The sequence below is a fragment of the Orcinus orca genome, chromosome 1 (genome assembly GCF_937001465.1).
Source record: "Orcinus orca chromosome 1, mOrcOrc1.1, whole genome shotgun sequence".
NCBI lineage: Eukaryota > Metazoa > Chordata > Mammalia > Artiodactyla > Delphinidae > Orcinus > Orcinus orca.
Window position 1 is genome coordinate 59,177,253 of NC_064559.1, and position 24,409 is coordinate 59,201,661.

The window sequence follows — 24,409 nt, forward strand, 5'->3', positions numbered from 1 at the left end:
ATTTGGAATTAGGTGCTTCTCTGACTGGGGGTTGTTGCCAATAAAAACCTAGAGACACATCAACAAGTTATATCAGGAGGTCCACTCTTTTTATTATTATTATTATTTTTTAACATCTTCATTAGAGTATAATTGCTTTACAGTGATATGTCAGTTTCTGCTGTATAACAAAGTGAATCAGTTATACATATACATATATCCCCATATCTCCTCCCTCTTGCGTCTCCCTCCCTCCCACCCTCCCTATCCCACCCCTCTAGGTGGACACAAAGCACCGAGCTGATCTCCCTGTGCTATGAGGCTGCTCCCTACTAGCTATCTATTTTACGTTTGGTAGTGTATATATGTCCATGCCACTCTCTCACTTTGTCCCAGCTTACCCTTCCCCCTCCCCATATCCTCAAGTCCATGCTTTAGTAGGTCTGTGTCTTTATTCCTGTCTTGCCCCTAGGTTCTTCTGACAGGAGGTCCACTCTTGATGATTGAGAATAATTCTTCCTTTGCTATTATTTGCTTACTGTATCCTGGAAGGTCCATCTGAGAAGCATGAGGGTGGTGCAGTGATAGTGGCAGCGATGGTGGTGGCAGCACACCTCAAGGTTTGGGTGGGGGTGGGGCACAAGGACAAAAGAGTAATCGTAGTTGGAAAGTGCTACCAGACAATCCACAGAGAGCAAAGGCCATACTCTCTGATTAGGCAACAGGCAATCATTTTCAAATCCTTTAATTCAGAGAATTAAAAATGTCCTCAGACTCCTCAGCTGTTAATAGGTAATTTACTGTGTAAGTAGCACACTATATTGTTAAGTAAACTTAATGTTTACTTTTGAGGTAGGTGATACTATTCTTTTCTCCTCATTTTCCAGCTGAGGACACTTGAGGCTCAGAGAGGCTAAGTAATTTGGCCAAGGCCTTACAGCTAATGGAAGAGCTGGGATTATAATCCAGGTTGAATACTAGAGTTAGCACTTTGAACCAGTGCTCCCAGTTATGGATTAGTTAGTTGTATTTATTCTGATTGCCACAAAGACTGTCTGTGAAATAGGTGTTGGTGGACTGTCATTGTTCATTTGCAGAGCTGAGGTAATCTGAGGTAATTTATCAAGTTGGCAGAAGAAAAGAATGTGGGTAGAAGAGGAGAGACAAGGAACGTCAGCCAGTGAGGTCACTGTTCAGTCATCAAATATTTATTTTGCAGTCTTTTTATCAGGCAGTGTTTTAGCTGAACATGGTTCCTCTCAAGAACTCACCATTCATTAGGAGACAGACAGAAAAAGAAAATTACGCTATAGCAAGAACAGAACAATGACAGAGTAGTACATGAGGCACAATCATTACGAAGGGGCAGTCAGCTCTGCTTTGGGGAATCAGGGAAGGCTTCACAGAGGGTGAAAATCAAGCTCTCTCTAGAAAGACAGTCAGGTATGGATTCGAGGGACTGGAAGAGGCAACAGCTTGTGCCAAAGTGAGGAGGTACAGCACAGTCCGTAGTCTGGTAGTACTAGATGGCAGGGTTTGAAGTGGAGGGGTAGCTGCAGGACAGGATTCTGGTGCCCTAGGCAAAGGGACTCAGGTCATGAAGAGTCTCCTCTTCCAGGCTAAGGAATTTATTATCTCTAATCAAGGGACAAACTTTGAAGGATTTTTACACTGGAAAGCAACGTGTCTGCTCTGGATCCTTTCTGGTTGCCCTTTCCTATACACTCCCCATCATCTTTGCTTTGCTCTGTGGCTTAGGAGGCTCACCTCCTAACACATCAGTTGGTGTATTGGTAACCTAGGATTGCCAGAGCAAAGTACCACAGAGTGGGTAGCTTATGCTTTCACACTTCTGGAGGCTAGGAGTCCGGAATTGTTGGCAGGGTTGCTCCCTCTGGAGCTTTTGAGGGAGAATCTGATCTGTGCCTCTCTCTTACCTTCCAGTGTTTGCTTGCTTGGCGATCCTTAGATGCATCACTCCAATCTCTGCCTGTCTTCACGTGGCATTCTCCACTGTGACTGTGTCTCTGTGTGTCTTATCCTCTTTTTATAAGGATCCTCTTTTTATATTGGATCTAGCTCACCCTACTTCAGTATGATCTCATCTTAACTTATATACATTTGCAAAGATCCTACTTCCAAGTAAGGTCACATTCACAGGTACCAGGGGTTACGACTTGAATATATCTTTTGGTGTGTGTGTGGGGGTGCAATTAAATCCACAATAGTCAGTAACCTTGCCCTCTAAATTTTGGTTGGGTTAGGCCACTGGGTAGCACGGGCAGCGGGATGGAAGAGCCTAAGATTCGGCAATTAATTTCCCTAGTACTGTTGGGGTCACCATGGACTGCCTTCATTGGTCAGCTGGAGGTCATAGTTCTTGAGAGGTGGCCCTCTGTACATAATCTCTCTCTCTCTCTCCCTCTCTCTCATTCATAATTGTTTTCTCCCCTTTCCTCATTAGGCCTACGGATGGTAGAAGCACCTCATTGTTACTAGTCTGGCAGAATTTCATTCTACTTATGATTTCCCTACACTCTGCCCAAACCACTTGACATAATCTTTATATTAAATTACCTAATTTGAGTTCTATCTTATTCCTGCCAGGATCTTGATAGAAACAATGACAATATTTTTTATTTTAGAATAATTGCTTAGGTAAAGGAGGCAAAAAAAAAGGGGTTACTGAGACTAGAGAGAAAGATAGTACAATAATTCAGATAAGAGATGATTAGACCTAACCTTGGATGATAACAGTTATGATGGAGAAGAGAAGTGGAAAACACAAGATATTTGGGAATAGAATTAATATGACTTGGTACAACCCTCATAACCAAGCAGATTTATCCTCGCCAAATACTTATTAAGTAAGGAGAAATTCTGTCCCATAGTTTTTCTGGCACCAATTTCATAAAAAAGTGAAGATTTACAGATCAGTAGAAGGGAGGCGAGCAGGATAGGTGCCCCCCAAGCTTTCAAATAACGTGACGTGGAGGCAGGCTTGGAGGAATCAGGAACTATTCGAGTTTTTAAGGGTTTCAGTGTCCTGTCCCACTGGGTCAGGATGGCATTTCTGGCTCCATCCCATTTTCCAGGGCCCATTAGGCGATACTGGTAAGGAGTACATGGTCCAAAGAAAACTTCCCAAGCTAGTCTGGGATCCTTGAGGAACAGAAGTGGGACATTGGGCTTCGTGCCTATGCAGGCAGCAAGTTCATCCATGTAGGAAATGTAGTCAAGTTTGTCTCCACTGGTATCTTTCATCAAACCCCTGATAGGAAAGAAGATGGATCACTTTTGATTTTCAAGTTATGAGTTACCCCACCTCCCACCATTTTGTTTCTTTCTATTGGAGTCAAACCATGTCAGGAATGTTTTTCTGTGTTGAAGAGAAAAAAATAAGAGGAGTTTATTTGCATAGGGTATTTGTGAGCATAATTAATTTTGTTAAAGGAGATGGTAGAAGGAGGCAATTGGAAGAGGAGATTTAAATAATGTTTTAGGTTCTTGAATTTGATAGGAGGATAAAATCAGATCAGTTAAAATATCTTATTTGTTGAATAAATAAACATGATAAGAAAGCATCACATATATAGCTACCTAAATTATTTTTATTGATGTTAATTGTGAGTTGAGAGGACCGTAATTGGCGTAGCAGTACTGAACATGATACAGATATAAGTACAGTTGACCCTTGAACAACGAGAGAGTTAGGGGCACCAACCCACCATGTAGTTGAAAATCCACATGAAACTTTTGATTCCCCTCAAACTTAACTACTAATAAATTATTAGTAGTTAACTGGAGGCCATACTGACAGCATAAACAGTAGATTAACACATACTTTGTATGTTGTATGATTCTATACTGTATTCTTATAATAGAGTGAGTAAGCTAGAGAAAAGAAAATGTTATTAAGAAAATCATAAGGAAGAGAAAATATATTTACAGTACTGTACTGTACTCATCAATACCATGAGTTTATGTCATCTGTTTATAAGATGAATTGTCAATTGGTAACTATATCAATATTGTCTTATATGATACAAAATACTGTAGATGTTGTTTGTATCCCAAACACTAGACATCATTTTCATCAAAAATGAAAAGATAATGTGAAAAAGAAATTCATATTTATTTACAAGTATAATGAATCATACATTGATAATGAAAAAGCAGCAGCAATGTGATTATTTCATGGAACCCTAGCCTATATACTAATGAATGAATCATTATAAAATTTTTATGGTATACAGCATTACAGTCATATTCATAGTACAGTATTGGAAACATTGTTACATTAAAAAAACCCACTTACCTGTGATGACAGGCTGATAGACAGTTTCTCCAAATATGAGAGAAAGAGGCATATTGTACAGTAATGTAATTCTTTGAAAGCAAAGTTAGAAAATAGTAAGAAAACTAACACATTATTAATTTTATATTACTGTAAATATCACTCACTTTATACCTATGTAAGGATGGGCTATCCACTTCAGTACAAGTCTTACACACGATGTTCTACATGACAGATACTTAAGCAATGATGACGATGATGACACAAAAACTTCTCATACAATTCTTGCCATGCAGTTTTTAGATTTTCACATGAAGACAGACGCACAAACACAACAGATAAATCTATTGACAGTAGGGCATGATGATTATTTACTATTTATTAAGGGGAAGTGGGTCATCATAAAGGTCTTCATTGGCATCTCCACATTGAGTGGGCTGAGGAGGCAGAGGAAGAGGAAGCTTGGTCCTGCTGTCTCGGGGGTGGCAGAGGCAGAAGAGGTGGAGGAGATGAAGGGGAGGCTGAAGAGGCAGGTACATGTAGTGTGACTTTATGGAAACACTGTAATTTCTGTCTGACTTTTTTGCTTTTTCATTTCTCTAAAAATGTTTCTATAAGGTACCAATTCTTCTTCCATCATTTGCTTTGGTTTCAGTGCCTGTATCATAGAAGGGTCCATGTCATAAAATCAGTCAAAATCAGTCTTAAATACTTGGAGCCCTTCTGCCAGATTGTCTAATGTCACTTTGTTTTCTGGCACTGCTTCTTCTATGTCTTCTTCCTTATCATCTTGCACTGGTTCAGAAGCACTCATCTCCATCAAGTTGTCTTCTGTTAATTCCTCTGGTGTGGTTTCTATTAGCTCGTGTGTGTGTGTGTGTGTGTGTGTGTGTGTGTGTGTGTGTGTGTGTGTGTGTGTGTGTGTGGCCGCGCTGTGCGTGACATGCAGGGTCTTAGTTCCCAGACCAGGGATCGAACCCTTGCCCTCTGTAGTGGAAGCACAGAGTCCTAACCATTGGATGGCCAGGGAATTCCCTCTGTTAAGCTTTTTTTTTTTTTTTTTTGCCTGTGTTGGGTCTTCCTCTAGTTGCGGCGAGCGGGGGCTACTCTTCATTGCGGTGTGTAGGCTTCTCATTACGGTGGCTTCTCTTGTTGTGGAGCACGGGCTCTAGGTATGCGGGCTTCAGTAGTTGTGGCACGTGGGCTCAGTAGTTGTGGCTCGTGAGCTCTAGAGCGGAGGCTCAGTAGTTCTGGCAGACGGGTTTAGTTGCTCTGCAGCATGTGGGACCTTCCTGGACCAGGGCTCGAACCAGTGTCCCCTGCATTGGTGGTGGATTCTTAACCACTGTGCCACCGGGGAAGCCCTCTCTCTTAGCTCCTGAATTTCTCCAAGATCTTTATCTTGAAACCCTTCACCCCCTGCTTTTTATTTTTATTTTTATTTTATTTTTTTGGCCATATCTACAATCTCTTTCATGGTTTTCTTAATTGGCTCTGTCATAAATCCTGTGAACTCACGCGCAAGATCTGGACACAGTCTTCTCCAGCAGGAGTTTATTGTTTCAGACTTGATGGCTTTCACGGCTTTTCCTATAACAACAATGGCATCTTCAATGGTGTAATCCTTCCAGACTTTCCCGATGTTCTGTTTTCTTCCATAGCACTGACAATTCCTTCCATAGAGCACTTCAGCGCTTTGTGTTGAAATCATGGGTTCTGGGTGGCCAGGGGCATTATTCAATATCAAAAGAACTTTAAAAGACAGTCCCTTACTGGCAAGGAACTTCCTGATTTTAGGGACAAGGCATGGAAGGAACCAATCCAGAAAAAGGGTTCTCATTGTCCAGGCCTTCTTGTTGTATACCCAAAAGACTGGCAGCTGGTATTTATCTTTTCCATTCAAGGCTTGAGGTTAGCAGCTTTATAGATAAGGCAGTCCTAATCATAAACCTGACTGCATTTACACACAACAGTAGAGTTAGCCTACGCCTTCCTGCCTTAAATTCTGGTGCTTAGTTCTCTTCTTTACTAATAAATGTCCTTTGTGGCCTTTTTTTCCCCTCTAGAATAGGGCACTTTTGTTTGCATTAAACACCTGTTCAAGCAGGTATCCTTCTCTTAATGGTGTCTTGGAACTTTGTCTGCTGCCTCTTGGTCAGCAGAAGCTGCTCCTCCCATTATCTTGACATTAAAAAAAAATTAATCAATTAATTAATTAATTTTTGGCTCCATTGGGTCTTCGTTGCTGCGCACGGGCTTTCTCTAGTTAACGGTGAGTGGGGGCTACTCTTCGTTGTGCTGTGCGGGCTTCTTATTGCAGTGGTTTCTCTTGTTGCAGAGCACAGGCCCTAGGCGCGCAGGCTTCAGTAGTTGTGGCACGTGGGCTCAGTAGTTGTGGCTCGCGGGCTCTAGAGCACAGGCTCAGTAGTTGTGGCGCGTGGGCTTAGTAGCTCCGTGGTATGTGGGATCTTCCCGGACCAGGGCTTGAACCCGTGTCCCCTGCATTGGCAGGTGGATTCTTAACTACTGCGCCATGAGAGGAGTCCCTATCTTGACGTTTTAAAAGACAAATCTCTTTCTAAAGTTATCAAACCATCCTTCTCTGGCATTACAATCTTCCTCACTTTTCTTTTGCTTTAAGTTGTTGTGTAATGACTTCACTTTTTCTTAAGTCATGTTAGTCTATAACTATGCCTTTCTTACAGTAATTCTGCACACATATAAAAGCTGCATTTTCAATACAAGATAAAAAGGTATTTCACAAAAAGTGCAAGGTTTTCATGCCTGCTGGCATAGCTACAGCGATGGCTTCACAAATTTTCTTTTTTAAAATAACAGTCCTTATGCTGGATTCATTTATCTTGAAAAGACAGGCAACTGCAGCTAGCAAACCTCAATCTATTGTACATATCAACTTTTTCTTGTAATGTCATGACTTTTTTCTCCTCCTTGGGAGCATTTCTAGCATCACTAGTGAGACTTTTGTATGGGTCCTGTGGTATTATTCAAGGTTTACTAAACACGACGGAAAATACGTGATAACTGCAAGAGATCACTTTTTACTGAGACACGAAATTTACTGGAGAGATGAACTGCTCTTGCAGAGATGATTAGCATCACATGACATATTAAGCTGATAGTTGAAACACCTGAGCTGATCACAATAGCAACAGGAGGTGGCTATGAAGTTATTGCAGTAGTACAGTATATACTACAGTTAAGTTTCTGCTGTTATGATTTAATACTGCATCTTTACATTTATTTACATTTCTCTTGATTGTGAATGGTGCCATGCATGGTCTGTGTTTATGTGTGCAAGTTTTGATAAATTTTAAAATAGATTTTTGTATATTTGATGGTAGTAAATAATAAAATAGACTAGTATCTGATACGTATATTTTGCGCATTCATAACATACCTAAATTTTCTTAATTTTTTCAGTATTTCTAGGCTTTGTGATTCATCTGTGAGTTTTTTCAAATTGTCACAAACCTCTCCCAATTTTTCCAATATATTGAAAAAATTCTACGCGTAAGTGGACCCACGCAGTTCAAACCTGTGTTGTTCAAGGGTCAACTGTATAGTGTATATGAAGGCTCTGTTCCCACTTATTTCTGTTGTTAGTAAACCTTCATGATGTGCCAATGTCATTCTTTCAATTATTCATTCTTTCCTTCAATTAATCAATCAGTCTTAAGTGTGTATCACATGACAGGCACCATCCTAGGTGCTGGGAGTTCAACAGTGAGTAAAACAAAGTCCTTGCTATCAAGGAACTTACATTCTAACAGGGAAAATCATCAGGCTGTAGAAAAAAAACCCCAGCCAAATAGATATAGAATATATCAAGCGGTAATAGGAATTATGAAGAAATATAAAGGAGGGTAAAGGGGAAGAGGCAATGATGAGACTGAGTGGTTTGCTATTTTATACAGTGTTCTCAGCGAAGGCTTCTCTCTTATGAGGTGATATTTGAGCAGAGTGAACCTACAGGTACGGGGTGGGGGCAGAACATTCCAGGCAGAGGGAACAGTAAGTGCAAAGGTTCTGAGGGGGCTATGCTTGGCATGTTGGAAGAGCAGGGAGCTGTCTGGAGTGACTGGAGCAGTATGGGTGAGGTGGGAGAACGGGAGGCAATGAGGGCATAGAGGTAGCTGGTTGCCTATAGGGGTGCAGAGCTGCAGGGAAGTTTCTGGGAGTGAAATGGGAAGCAGTCAGAGGGTTTTCAACAGAAGAGCAATGTTAGCATTGGTCACTCTTGTGCAACGTCAAGGTTAGACTGTAGAATAGCAGACAGGAGGTACAGAGACCAGATAAGAGGTGACAGCAAGTGTCCTGGTGAGAGATGATAGTGGCCTGTTCTGGGGTGGTAGCAGCCAGGGTCGTGAGAAGGGTCTGGATTCTGAATTTATTTGAAGGTAAGAGTTGACAGTATTTGCTGAGGATGTGAGAGAAAAAGAGGAAAAAAAGATCATTCCAAAGTTTTTGACTGTTCAACTGGAATAAGTAGCCATTGACTGAGAAGGGGAAAGTCTCAGAGCAGCCCATGTGCAGGTGGAGGTCGAGGGTTAGTTTTTAGACATATTAAATTTCAAACACCTATTACGTATCTAAGTGGAGCTATCTAGAGGGGGTTGGATTAAGAGTTGGAGTTCCGAGGAGAGATTTGGGCTAGAGATCCAAGTTTGGGAGCCATGAGTGTGTGATGGCATTTAAAGCCACAGGCCTGGTGAGGCCACCTAGGAGTGAGTGTTAATAGAAGTGAGAAGAGGTCTGAGGATTAAGGCTGGGGTTCACCATTTTTCAGGAGTGAGGAAGAGGAGACACCTGTAAATGCCTAGAAAGAGCAGCCTGAGAAGTAGGAGGAGAACAAAGAGAACAGGGCTTTGGGGGCAAGTGAACAAAGGGTTGCCATCTGTCCTGGGCCAGACTCAGTGGAGTGACCTGGTCCCTCCATTGGACACATCTAAGGCCACAAATCTAGTTGGTGGAAAAGTAGGGACTGAAAACATATTCTTCTGACTCATAATGCAATTATTTCCATCCTACCACATTGCTTCTCTAGGAATGGCTTTTATATTGAAAATCTTTTTTTTTTTTGTAATGGAATATATTGGTAGCAGGCTATATTTCATACCTTTCTATGAGCTGCTCCTTTTTCGTAGCCTCAGCCATCAATTTTTGAGATGGAGGTATCTTACAGAGTCCTGTAAGGAAAGTCAGAAACAACAGTAAAGTCACATGTGCCTCTTCCGTTGAGTTCTCCTCCCCCTGATTTCTGGCCCCCCACTGCTCCAACCTCAAAACATGTGGTCATCAAAGCTTAGAATGGAATTAGAGTGCAGAGGGTAATTGTTTGGAGGTAAATTCCCCCTCTGAATTCACTTAAGCAGGGTACTGTACTGCTGGAATTGTGAGGACAGATGCCCCGTGGCTGAGCCTGCACTGCACTGGTCATCAGGACCTGCCCCTCTTCATCTGCTTGCACTTTACATATATTGACATATAATATTATTTACATTATATTGTATATATACCTCCACATTATATTTGTGTGTGTGCATTAAAACTATTAGCTGGTTAACTGTAAACACTTAAAATGACCCCATTCTTATAACCCTGCTTTGGTATGTCTTCATTTTGTTACATGGGGAGGCTCAGGCATGGAAGGGGCCAGGCAGTCTCTCAATCTCACAAAGGCTCTGTCTGCTTGAGCTGTTGTGAGGATGTGCTTGTTCTCAATAATCCACCTAGACACGGACAGTCTCTCTTTTCTGGCCAGTCCTGCCCTTGTCAGTTGCCAAGTTGCTGACCCCAGGGTGTGGGGTTACTAACCTACATGAGAAAGGTCTGACTTAGCTCTGTAGTATACTTGCCACTAGGATCATTTTATCCTGTATAAAGCTGGAAAGACTTCACTTGGTGGTTCCCAGACTGCCTCTTGGAGGCTCTCTGGAGAGGCTTGCAATCACTGCTATGGTGTGATCTAATCAAGTTTTGTTTTCTCAGCTCTGTCATTCCTTTTTTTTTTTTCTCTGAACGGGGGAGGGGGCAGGGCTGAGCTCTGTCATTCTGATAAGCATTTTTGAGCTCATTATAAAATACCTAAAAAATCCAGGTACTTAAGAGTCTTCTGTGTTTTTGTTTTTGTTTTGGGATTGTCTTATTTTTTTATTGAACATAACATGAGATCTGCCCTCTTAACAAAATTTCTGGTGTGTAATACAGTATCGTTAAGTATAGTCACTGTGCTGTACAGCAGATCTGTAGAGCATGTTCATCTAGCATAACTGAAACTTTATACTCATCAAACAACAACTCCCCATTCCCCTTCCCGCAGTCCCTGCTAACCACCTTTCTACTCTCTGCTTCTATGAGCTTGACTATTTCAGATTCCTCATATAAGTGGGATCATGCAGCATTTGTCCTTCTGTGACTTATTTCATTTAGCATAATGTTCTCCAGATTCATCTATGTTGTCACAGATGGCAGGATTTTTTTTTTTAAGGTTGAGTAATATTTCATTGTCTGTATATTCTTTACCCATTTATTCACTGATGGACAGTTAAGTTGTTTCTATATCTTGACTATTGGGAACAATGCTTCCATGAATATGGCAGTGCAGATATCTCCTTGTGACGCTGACTTCAATTCTTTTGGATATATACCCAGGAGTGAGATGGCTGGGTCATATGGTACTTCTAATTTTAATTTCTTAGCCACCTCTGTACTATTTTCCATAGTGGCTGCACTATTGCATTCCCACAAATAGTGTAGAAGGGTTCCAATTTTTCCACATTCTTGTCAACACAGGTTATCTTTTGTTTTTTTGATAATAGCCATTCTTATAGGTATGAGGCGATATTTCATTGTGGCTTTTTTAAAAAATTAGTTACCTATTTCATACATATTAATGTATATATGTCAATCTCAGTCTCCCAATTCATCCTACCCTCTGCCCCCACTTTCTCCCCTTGGTGTCCATAAGTTTGTTCTCTACATCTGTGTCTCAATTTCTGCCTTGCAAACTGGTTCATCTGTAAAATTTTTCTAGGTTTCACATATATGCGTTAATATACAATATTTGTTTTTCTCTTTCTGACTTACTTCACTCTGTACGACAGTCTCTAGATTCATTCACGTCTCTACAAATGATCCAATTTCGTTCCATTTTATGACTAATATTCCATTGTATATATGTACCACATCTTCTTTATCTATTCTTCTGTCACCAGGTATTTAGGTTGCTTCCATGACCTGGCTCTTGTAAATAGTGCTGCAATGAACATTGGGGTGCATGTGTCTTTTTGAAATATGGTTTTCTCTGGGTATATGCCCAGTAGTGGGATTACTGGGTCATATGGTAATTCTATTTTTAGTTTTTTAAGGAACCTCCATACTGTTCTCCATGGAGGCTGTATCAATTTACATTCCCACCAACAGTGCAAGAGGGTTCCCTTTTCTCCACACCCTCTCTAGCATTTGTTGTTTGTAGATTTTCTGATGATGCCCATTCTGACTGGTGTGAGGTGATATACCTCATTGTAATTTTGATTTGCATTTCTCTAATAATTAGTGATGTTGAGCAGCTTTTCATGTACCTCTTGGCCATCTGTATGTCTTCTTTGGAGACATGTCTATTTAGGTCTTCTGCCCGTTTTTTGATTGGGTTGTTTGTTTTTTTAATATTGAGGTGCATGAGCTGTTTATATATCTTGGAGATTAATCCTTTGTTGATTTGTTTGCAAATATTTTCTCCCATTCTGAGGGTTGTCTTTTCTTTGCTGTGCGAAAAGTTTTAAGTTTCATTAGGTCCCATTTGTTTATTTTTGTTTTTATTTCCATTACTCTAGGAGGTGGGTCAGAAAAGATCTTGCTGTGATTTATGTCACAGAGTGTTCTTCCTGTTTTCCTCTAAGATTTGTATAGTGTCTGGTCTTACATTTAGGTCTCTAATCCATTTTGAGTTTGTTTTTGTGTATGGTGTTAGGGAGTGTTCTAATTTCATTCTTTTCCATGTAGCTGTCCAGTTTTCCCAGCACCACTTATTGAAGAGACTGTCTTTTCTCCATTGTATATCCTTGCCTCCTTTGTCATAGATTAGTTGACCACAGGTGCATGGCTTTATCTCTGGGCTTTCTATCCTGTTCCATTGATCTACATTTCTGTTTTTGTGCCAGTACCATATTATCTTGATTACTGTAGCTTTGTAGTATAGTCTGAAGTCAGGGACTCTGATTCCTCCAGCTCCGTTTTTTTCCCTCAAGACTGCTTTGGCTATTCGGGGTCCTTTGTGTCACCGTACAAATTTTAAGATTTTTTGTTCTAGTTCTCTAAAAAATGCCACTGGTAATTTAATAGGGATTGCATTGAATCTGTAGATTGCATTGAGTAGTATAGCCATTTTCAAAATATTGATTCTTCCAATCCAAGAATGTGGTATATCTCTCCATCTGTTTGTGTCATCTTTGATTTCTTTAATCAGTGTCTTATAGTTTTCTGAGTACAGGGCTTTTACATCCTTAGGTAGGTTTATTCATAGGTAGTTCATTCTTTTTGTTGCAATGGTGAATGGGATTGTTTCCTTAATTTCTATTTCTGGTATTTCGTTGTTAGTGTATAGGAATGCAAGAGATTTCTGTGCATTAATTTTGTATCCTGCAACTTTACCAAATTCATTGATTAGCTCTAGTAGTTTTCTGGTGGCATCTTTAGGATTCTCTATGTATAGTATCATGTCATCTGCAAACAGTGACAGTTTTACTTCTTCTTTTCCAATTTGTATTCCTTTTATTTCTTTTTCTTCTCTGATTGCCATGGCTAGGACTTCCAAAACTATGTTGAATAAGAGTGGTGAGAGTGGACATCCTTGTCTTGTTCCTGATCTTAGAGGAAATGTTTTCAGCTTTTCACCATTGAGAATGATGTTTGCTGTGGGTTTGTCATACATGGCCTTTATTATGTTGAGGTAGTTTCCCTCTATGCCCACTTTCTGGAGAGTTTTTATCATAAATGGGTGTTGAATTTTGTCAAAAGCTTTTTCTGCATCTATTGAGATGATCATGTTGTTTTTATTCTTCAATTTGTTAATATGGTGTATCACATTGATTGATTGGCGTATATTGAAGAATCCTTGCATCCCTGGGATTAATCCCACTTGATCATGGTGTATGATCCTTGTAATGTGTTGTTGGATTCTGTTTGCTAGTATTTTGTTGAGGATTTTTGCATCTATATTCATCATTGATATTGGTCTGTAATTTTCTTTTTTTGTAGTATCTTTGTCTGGTTTTGGTATCAGGGTGATGGTGGCCTCGCAGAGTGAGTTTGGGAGTGCTCCTTCCTCTGCAATTTTTGGGAAGAGTTTGAGAAGGATGGGTGTTAACTCGTCTCTAAATGTTTGATAGAATTCACCTGTGTAGCCATCGGGTCCTGGACTTTTGTTTGTTGGAAGATTTTTAATCACAGTTTCAATTTCATTACTTGGGATTGGTCTGTTCATATTTTCTATTTCTTCCTGGTTCAGTCTTGGAAGGTTATACCTTTCTAAGAATTTGTCCATTTCTTCCAGGTTGTCCATTTTATTGGTATAGTGTTGCTTGTAGTAATCTCTTATGATGCTTTGTATTTCTGCGGTGTCCGTTGTAACTTTTCCTTTTTCACTTCTAATTTTATTGATTTGAGTCCTCTCCCTCTTTTTCTTGATGAGCCTGGCTAATAGTTTATCAATTTTGTTTATCTTCTCAAAGAACCAGCTTTTAGTTTTATTGATCTTTGCTATTGTTTTAATATAATTGGAAAATGCTGTGAAAGCACTTTAATTAGCCTTAAGCAAACATTTGTAATAATTTAATCACAAATGCCATGGAATTTTTTCTGTAATACAAATAAATGAGATTTCCTAATCACCTTCTCCTCCCCTCCACTCCTCACCCTCCCAGTTGAAATATCATGTTTGTCAATTTAGGAGAACATTTTAAAGTATGGTTGATATCTAATACATTTTTACAGTGTGACAGAAATCAATATTACTTAATATTGTGTCATGTGCTATTTATTAATTATTGGTGATTGTTTCTATTCATTAAGGGTATAATTCTGCTAAAGGACAGCTGGTTGGCTCAACTGTGATTGCTGTTTATATTTTTACAAATGCAATAATACAGTTACAAATGGAATTCTTTAAAATGCTTATGAATCTAAAACTTGCCCTACTTTACAGAGGTATGATAATAATAGCAATAGTAAGAACAACAGCTATAAGTTAATGAGCATTTACTCTGTGCCAAGAACTGTGCTAATTGCTTTGTAGACGTTATTCATTTTACAAAACCTTTGTGAAACAGGTTTTATCATCCTCATTTTACAGAAAAAGGGACTGAGATTTAAAGAGGTCCTTGCAAAGCTAATGAGTTGGGATTGGACCCCAGTAGCCCTGACTCTATCACCTCTGCTCTTACAGTGATAACTGATAGCAATCTGTGTCCAGTGTCTACAGTGTTTTTATGGGCATTGCTTAAAAGTCACTACCTCCTTAGACCTCAACTTTATTCACAGCGTGTATTATTTCAGTGTCTTTCTTAGGAAGCAATATAAAACTCTACTGATAGTCATAAATGGAAAGACTTAGGAGTAAATGGACTAAACTAGACTTGATTTGACTAGAGTAGTATAAAACAGGATCCTGAAGCTTCTAATATTTTCAGTTACTCTGAGAAATGTGATTTTATTTTGTTGTCCAAATTTATTCTATCCACAGAGTCAAAGCCTCTTTTTCCACTCAGTCACATTAATGACATAAGCACACCCACCATAATATTACACATATATAAAATTAATTCTTCACTAAAATTTTTTTGGATGTTTTATGTTACTTTAACTCACATTTGTTTGATTTTAGCTAAATCTCAGGGGACTGGTTTCAAAACTCATTTGTTCACATAGGGCTTTAAATAGAGTCCAGGTACCTTTGAATACTCTTGTGGCCCATCGTGCTTGGAGCTCTGTGCCTGCTAAGATGGATCCTGTAAGGCTGATGAAGCCAATCATAGCCAGTGTTGTCCTCTCTAGGTTTGAGGGAAAGACCAGCTTATACAGGAATGTCTTCTTTGTACAAAGGCTTTTGAGAGGTTCTTCCAGAAAGGGAAAAGAAAAGGTGTATCCTGTAGTGAAGATCACAACATCGATGTTTTCTTCCACTGTCCCGTCTTCAAAGAGAGCAGAGGTTTCTGTAAACTCCTTCACGCTGGTTTTCATAGTGACTGTCCCACAGAGGATACAGGTTGGCAGCTCATCATTCACAATTGTTTTTGGTTTTTTCCTTTGACACAGAGGAGAAAATTATTCACTGTGGTTATATTTATAAGACACTCAGCAAATGATTTATTTAGTCAATTCAAAATATCTGCCACGTCAAGGGAGTAAATTGACCAAATTCAAAGTTGTCTATCTGACTTACTGTTTCTATAACATCTTTTGTTTTCCTGCTCCCAGTAGAAGGCATGTAGAAAATGACTAAACCTACTCTTTCCTGTGGGGTTTAAAATTCTCTATCTCTTGGGTCTAATTTCTGGAGCAATGTCAGGATCAAGTACACAACAATCCATTTGATAGTCAGTTTTGGGTCCACATCACCCAGGCCTCAAAGGATTGGCATTTGGCAAAGAGGAAATTACAAAAAAATTTTTGGATTAAAAAAATTGAATCTACCGATAGATTTTCATAATAAATATTTTCATTATGAACATCATTCTACCTAATTGCCGCAGACATAATGTCTATAAAATTTACATATTGAATCATTCGTTGTTATTAATTTTCTTCGTAAGTTGAAAGCCATCTTACCCAAGAAAAAATATTTGGGTCATGCATATAATAAAAATCACATTTAATGACTTTACATGCATTTCAAAGTTTTCCTTTTCCTTGCAAATGTGTAGCTCTATATAGATGTGTATTAAAATATATAACTCTAGGAATTCCTATTGGCAATTCATACCTCTAATCGTTCAGCCAGAGTAGACATTTATTAAAGGTGAGTGAGAGCTGGCCATCTGCACTCACTGTTGCTGCAAATATTCTATTTGTGGATGGCAGCCATCCTGTGAACCCTCAAGGCCAATTTAAATTTCGTAATTTTCAAACTGGAAATAAAGTTTCCATCCTTCATTTTCTTCTAGCCTCATCAATTACTATTTTGCTACCAGACAGAGAGTACTCCTATTTCAAGAACTTCTGTGGTACTGATAGACATTGTCTTAAAAGAATAAGCTTAGAACAGGATAAACAAAGGCAATGTCACAATTATTGAACATTTTGAGTTCTGAATAAAATAGAATGAGAAATATTGATTAAATAACTTTACCATTAAATAAAAATATAAGTACCCCTTAGTAATATTTAGTCCATAATTCGTATGATCAAATCTTTTATTCAAGCCCCTCTCTCGACTCCACTTTAGTACACATGAAGGCAGAACTTGTGCAGTAAAATTGTGGCGTCTTGTATCCCTCATATTAAATGGGTAGCCCCCATTTGAAGAGCGGCTGATGACCCAGGTACCCGTTCTAGTACTGAGAAGAACCTAAAAAGTAAGGCAAGAAGGATAAATACATGTGCATCATTTTTGTAGTATTTTTCTTCAATATGTTTCAAACGATTTATAACATTCTGGTCTTATAACAACAGAGGACTGGTGAAGTTGTACCTAGATCTCCAAATGACTAGGTGTTCCCCCGCTGTCATTATTTTCATAAATCACTTTGACCTGACCTATGTATCGGTTAAGTATTTTCATCATGTTTAAAGTAAAGAATTATAGTACTAGCAGACATGTGCTATTGAGCTGGCAATGTTTTACATGTAAATAATATAGGATTTAAAGTGAGGTTTTGAGCAAGCAATTTTAACTAAATTAAATAAAAATCTATTATTTCTAAATCTAATCATTGTCCTATAATTTATGATAAAGTGGAATAGATTTCTAATTTGTGGATCTATGCTTGGAATTTCTAAAATCATTATGCATACTTCTTGGGCAAAGTAACGGGTGCTTTTACCTCAAAACGAAGTACAAATCTGACTTCTAATTGAAAACTTGGAGATGTTCAGAAAACAACCTCCCCTTTCTCTTTTTACATGGATTTTCTTTCCAGAATTACAGAGAGAGAGTGTGAAAGAAAGACAGTTGGCATGGGTAGAACAATTTGCTCATTTGATCTTGTTCCAGGGGTACCTCTGAAAAATACTTAGTGGTCTGGCATTCACACAATTTTCTTAGACCCTTCTTGGACATCTCTTGGACATCTTTTCAGTTCTGTAAAGCGTGTGTTATGAGAGGCTTTAGGGATTTTCAAGATTTTTTTTTCACTTACCCTGTGTCCACATAATTTAGCGATTGGCCGGTGTGTTTTATAATCTTGAATACCACTCTCCAGATACCAGAAATGATGCTGGGGGTGGGAGTGCAGATTCAGAGATGGTGTACCTGAGCTGCGGTTCGACTGAGCTCCACTGCAATGTCCCCTCCAGTGTTCCCAAGACCGATCACTAAGATGCGTTTGTCCTGAAAGCCTGTTGGGATCTTGTACTCTTGACTGTGCAGGATCTGGCCTTTAAACTTATGGATTCCTGAAGGGACAGAGGGATCAGAAATATCTAGAGTTGTAACTCCTTCATTGGCAGGCACAGGGTCTGTGGGAAAAGGCAAGTCCCAGAAATATGGCAGCCCTTTGTTCTTGCTCCCAATTGCAGGCAGTAGAACCAGTATATCATCCCCTATCCCACTGGATGCTGTAAGCTCAGATACTGATTTAGTATAACATGCCTTGTTAAAAACATAGGAGAACTTATATTTCATGCGTGTTCCGTTTTAAAGCAATTACTTAGGGAAATCAAGCTTACTGCAGACAATAATAAGAAACATCTCATGCATGACCTGAACATCCTAGACAAGAAGTAGCCTGTTGATGCATGTTATTTTACCCAATAGATATATTCTATCAGAATGTGATTTATGTATATAACATGTTTACAAATTGAATTAAGAAATTTTCTTTTTTACAAAAAGAAATTGTGTGGCATGTTCTCATGTAAATAAAGTAATTATTCTTGTGATTTAGGCTTGTTACTTCATGCTTATTTTACTTTGTGTCTTATTATACGCTTAATGTCTTATTATACTGTATGCTTATTTATACTTTATTCTTTTGTTATTTATATTTGTATTTCTGACTGATCTTTCAAGCTCCTAACACTCTGTCAATGGAAGTATCACTATTACAATATTGATATACTATATATGAAAAGGGCTACCAAATATTTCTCCTCTTGATTTTTTTTTTGGTAATTATCTCCTTGGCATATATAACAGACATAAACCATGGATTCATATAAACTAGGAATGGTAGTAACAGTGGAAGCAGAGCTATTTACAGTGGTGGCTGTGTCACTGGCAAAGTCCATTAACAATTCCCTGGAAATAAAAGTAGAAACTGGGTAATAAAGTCTAACCTTTTTCTTTTCCTTTGTACTTAGTCTAGTTTCACCTGCTCATAGGATACCATGTGAAGAGGCCTTGTACCCAGCATTTCAGACCAGAGTTCCTAGTGTGAAATGGCTGTGCCTGACACTTCAGCTCAGCAGACCATGTGCAGAAGTGCATTCAGGAAATGCCTCTGAATCTATACTACCACCCACCCTGAGTCATTGGGAGGGAGTGCCAGATAGATGAAGAATGATGGGGCCAGGGGGCTGCTAAGCTGGCACACCAATTGACCCCTAGGAGCCCCAGCTAATATTGGACATGGGGGGAAAGCCTGTTGAATTCTTAGTTGACACTCATGCCACTTACTCAGTTCTGAACACCAGATCAGGTAAACTCAGTCACAAGAGTTGTAAAATTATGGGGGTCTCAGGGAAGGTCCAAGAACGAGCATTCATAGAACCATCAGAATGTAAACTGGACAAACATAGGCTCACCCATTCCTTCCTGCATGTTCCCGAGTGCCCCGTACCTCTGCTAGGAAGAGATATCTTGGGAGCTACTATACACCTAATGGGAGACAAATTGGAGACTGGTGTCCCCTTAGACAAAGGGCACAAGATGATAATGTTAATGGCTGAGGACAAACCTCCCCAGACAGAGCAAGTTGATCTCCCTGGAATAAATGCCAAGGTCTGGGCCCAGGGATGGATGGGATGAGCTGTAGGAGCCAGTCCCATGATAGTCCATCTAAAATCTGTACATACATGGCCCAATAGAAAACAGTACCCACTCTGCTGGGAGGTCTTGTTGGGAACTGCCCGTGTCACAGGGCCTAACTGACCAGGGCCTTATTAGACCATGTCAGTCAGCCTGTAATACCTCCATTCCCCCTGTAAAGAAACCCAATGGGAAATACCAGATGGTACAGGACCTCAGGGCAGTCAATGAAGCCACTGAAGATATACACCCAGTAGTGTCTAATCCTACACCCTGCTGGCCGCTCTACCGTCGACCAGGACCTGGGGCTCTGTATCAGATTTAAAAGATGTCTTCCTCTGTATTCCATTAACCACAGAGCCACAAGAAAGTTTTGCTTTTGCGTGGCAGGACCCAAACATGCAACAAAAACAATAATACTGCTGGACAGTCCTGCCTCAAGGGTTCAAAAATTCTCCCGCTATCTTTGGGGAAACTTTAGCTAAAGACCTAAAAGATCTACATCTGGAGGAGGGAACCCTCCTCAAGTATGTAGACGAAATTCTGATTGCCAGCCTTACTAAGGAGGCCTCTGACAAAAATACTATAACCACCCTGAACAACCTAGCACATAAAGGATATAAGGTATCCAAGAAAAAGGTTCAAACACCACAAACTAGGGTGACCTACCTAGGCTTCATTCTCACAGAAGGCAAGAGAAGCATACCCCAGGAAAGGAAAGAAGTCATTTGCTGCCTCACCCCTCCTGAAACTAAAAGACAGCTTAGGGGTTTCCTGGGGATGGCCAGGTTTTGCCACATCTGGATCCCTAACTATGGTTTAATAGCTGGGACTCTGTATGAAAAGTTGAAAAGAAAAGATAATGATCCTTTTGAATGGAATTCAGAATGTGAAGGGGCCTTTGAAGAACTGAAAAAGCAGTTACTTCAGACTCCTCTCCTGGCCCTCCAAAATTTAGCTAAACCCTTTGACCTTTACATTCATAAAAGAAAGGGAATCACCCTTAGGGTATTAGCTCAAAAAATGGAACCCCTTACTCAGGTGGTTGCTTATTTCTCCAAACAATTAGATCAAACTACTAAGGGATGGCCTTCTTGTCTACCAGCAATAGCAGTTACTACAACCCTGCTAAAGGAGGCTGAAAAGTTAACATTTGGTCAGCCAATCACTATACGGACTCCACACCGGGTTCAGGCTTCAGTTAAGATCTAAGGGAACAGAATGGCTAACCCCCAGAAAGTCGATTCAAGTTCAGGCTATGCCTTTAGACAACCCAGTTGTTACCATAAAAAAACTGTCACAGGCTAAATCCTGCTACCCTGCTACCCATAGAAATAGGGCCCTTGGAGCATGATTATATAGAAGCCATAGACACGATCTATTCCAGTCGCCTTGACCTAGGAAGTGACCTCTCCCAAACACTGAAGAGGAATGATTCACAGATGGGAGCAGTTTTATGAGAGAAGGAAAAAGGCTGGCAGGATAGGCAGTGACCTCCCAGACCTAAGTCATAGAAGCAAGAAGCCTACCCCCAGGGACTTCTGTCCAAAAGGCCTAGTTGATAGTCTTCACCTGAGTCTTAGACAGGGAAGATTTTACACAGATATTTACACAGATTCCCAGGATATGCCATCCTTCACACACAGGGCTACCTGGAAGGAAAGAAGTATGCCTGCTGTGGAGAATAAACAGGTGAAACATGGCTTAAAAATACTGAAGCTCTTAGAAGCAGTACAGCTTCCAAAAAAGGTGAGTGATTCATTGTAGGGGTCACCAAGAGAAGGATGCAGAGGTAATAAAGGGAAATGACAAGGCCAATGCAACTGCTGAAAGGGCAGCCCTAGAACCAGTAACTTGGCAACTACCCCTCATACCTCAAGGGCCAGATCCATCCAATTGTTCCTCAATCTGCACAGAGGAAGAATTAAACAGAGCCTGAAAATGGGGCTTCGACAGAGATCTAGGAGGCCATGGGTGGCTAGTTAGTGAACACGGGCAATACTTCTTCACCCAAACTGCAGCTTGTCAAGCCATCAGGGAGGCTCATCAAGGAACTCACTACAGGTATATAATTGGCTAGTTGAGGTCATGGTAACTCCTGGCATGAAAAGTATAATCAGTCGGATAGTTGAGACATGCCCCATCTGCACAATGAACAACTCCAACACCAGACCCCCTAGAGGCCCCCAGGTGAGGCCCATTCAGACCAGAGGGACATATCCTGGGGAAGATTAGCAGACATTTCACTGGCATGGCGAGAGTACCTTGCAATTTCAGGTATCTCTTGGTGCTAGTAGACTCTTTTTCTGGGTGTATAGAAACGTTACTAAAAGAAATAATTCCCAGGTTTGGGCTTCCAGGGTCCATACAAAGTAATAATGGTCCAGCATTTGTGTCTCAAGTGATGAAGGGGATAACGGGCACTGTGGGTGGACTTTGCACTCAGCCTAGAGACCTCAGTTGTTGGGGAGAGTAGAAAGCTCCAATCAGACTTTGAAATGGGCCTTAGCCAAGCTATGTCCAGAAACTCAAGAAGACTGGATGAAGTTGCTTCCAGTTGCCCTGCTCCGCATGTGATTAGCCCCAAGGGATAAGTGAAAGTTAAGTGCATTTGAACTCATCTATGGTACAGCCACTACCCGAGCCCGAGAGAAGGGACGCCTTAACTTGAAATGGAACAACTCAAGTGTGCCCTCCAGGGAGGAGAAACTATGAAAGCTTTCATGGAATATGGTAACCAGGTGCTGCCTGCACCCACCAACCTGGCCCTCCACCCATTCTGGCCAGGAGACTGGGGACACCTAAAAACCTGGAAAACCAGCAGCCTGCAAGACCAGCTCAGTCCTAAGAGGAACGGACCCCACTCGGTGACCCTAACCACCTACTCTGCCCTGACGTTGCAGGGATCGCTCTGTGGGCACATCACCCTTGAGTGAAGAGGACCCTAAACGCTACCTCTGGAGAGACAACCTGGGGCCATGGACCCCCCCCCACCCCGCCCGACTCATGTGAACCTCTCTCTGACCTGAAGCTTTTCTTCCAAAAAAACAACAAAGTGTGACCAGGGATACTTAGGCCACTGCAGTGAGCCTCCATTACAGGGCACGTTTGCCTACAGGCAAAAGACCTAGATACCTGCATTTTTAGGAAAAACTTGCTCTTGCTAATATTTGGACCATGTATCTTAAATTATCTGGTGTCCTTTGTCTCCAAAGGGTTAGATAAATGATGGTCGCTCAGCAATACGAACAGTTAGTGTTGAGGCCTGGTGACCATCAAACGCATCTAAAAGGCATCTGGGAAGAAGTCTGGTCCTCTTCCGGGGGGTACAAAAGATGGACCTGCGCCCCCTAGCGCCCCTCAAGAATGAGGAGAAGGACAAAAGAGAGGAGGGATTTGTCACCAGCAGAGCCTAGTCTGGGTAATAAGATAAAGTTTAACCTTTTTGTCTTTTCCTTTGTGCTTAGTCTAGTGTCACTTGCTCACAGGGTGCTGCGTGCAGAGGCCTCGCTTCTGGCCCTTCAGACCTGAGTTCCTAGTGTGAAACGGCTGCGCTGATGCCTCAGCTCAGGGGAGTGTGCAGAAGCGCAGTACGTGACCCTCAGTTGAAGGTGGTGGCGGTGATGGGCTGTGTGCAGAGTCTCTGGGTCCAAACTTCGATCTGGAGTGTGAGCCTGTGCCTGTCTCTGCCCCCTCCCTGCTGACAGAACCCTGCAAAGCAGCCCCACCACGTCCTGGGGGTCGCCTGCTCTAGAGCCAGGTCTCGCACCTGTCCACTCTCTGATCAAAGAATAAAGCTTTCCTCTGCTTCTGAACCAAATTTGGCCTCTTGGCTCGAACAGCACCGGGCAGGAGGACCCTCGTTGGGGACCAGCTCGAAAGGGTCAGTGGTAACAGCTTCAGCAGTGAGAGGTGGCAGAGGAAATAAACAGCGATGGGGCCAGCCACCTTCAGACCCTGTGACCGGTGAGATGAAGCACTGACAATGAATCGGAAAGGGAGGCGCTGCACTTTAGAGGGTTCCTCAGCCTCTCACCCCAATACTTCAAGTACTTTTGCAATTTTAATGTAAAAAGATGAAACTGTCTCCTGGAACCTATCATTCTCCTACCAGACAGTCACTGATTCATTCATTTACTCAATAACATTTATTGAAGAGCTACTATATATAACACAATGTTTTAATAGGAGTCTTTGCCTGCTGAGGCCCCCAAAGCTGAAAACTAAATGCACTAAATATGGCAACAAATAGTTGCCACATTCCTAGGGAAGTGCTAAACCCACTAGGCAGAATTTGCAAAGAAGGTGTATGCAGACAGGTTTTGTGATCCTTTGCTTCTCACTTTCAGGGATTGAAGTCAAAGTGGCCAGAGGTTGGAAATTGGAGACTTTCAGGAAAGGATTTTTAAGTGCTGTTGCATTTTTTGTCTCCTTGACACGAAGCAATATTCAAGGGGCTTCTGGGAGACCCCTGCGAGACCTCGACCCTTGGAGTCTATGGAGCACAGAGACTGGTGTGTGACCCACGCTTGAAAGGCTGTGACTGGAACTGCCTGCAAGGGGTGGCTGCACCAGTAGCAAGTTTTTCATCTACTACTGCTGACAGTGTGGAATACATGTCTCATGTGGACCAGATGAAAGCCATGTAGGAGAGAGCCTGTCTGATGCCAATTTAAAGGGACTTTGCACAAGGTAGCCATCTGGACTGGCAATGAGACCTTAATAGATAGTCTATGGAAATGACCTGGGGAGGAGCTAGGGTTTAGGGACTTGTAAAGTGGCCAGTCTGAGAGTGCTTGGTCTGTAGCAACAGGGGCTGCACGGAACGATCCCTAGTCATGGGGCGTCTCTCTGGAGCAGAGCCTAGGAAAGCACCCCACAAAGCATGGATCTTAAACACCCCCAAGGCCTGAGAGAACTAGCACCTGGTT

General features: G+C 41.0%; 1 protein-coding gene across 1 annotated transcript in view; it reads right to left on the bottom strand.

Moving 5' to 3' along the window:
* Positions 1–1,165: 1,165 nt before the first annotated feature.
* FMO4 (flavin containing dimethylaniline monoxygenase 4) overlaps positions 1,166–24,409 on the bottom strand; it is a 30,314-nt gene continuing 7,070 nt past the window's right edge. Inside the window, 6 exon segments of the mRNA XM_033428069.1 lie at positions 1,166–2,894; positions 2,896–3,250; positions 9,414–9,483; positions 15,244–15,596; positions 16,663–16,859; positions 17,763–17,905. Of these exon segments, the coding sequence (XP_033283960.1) occupies positions 2,823–2,894; positions 2,896–3,250; positions 9,414–9,483; positions 15,244–15,596; positions 16,663–16,859; positions 17,763–17,905 (1,190 nt within the window). The 3' untranslated portion in view covers positions 1,166–2,822.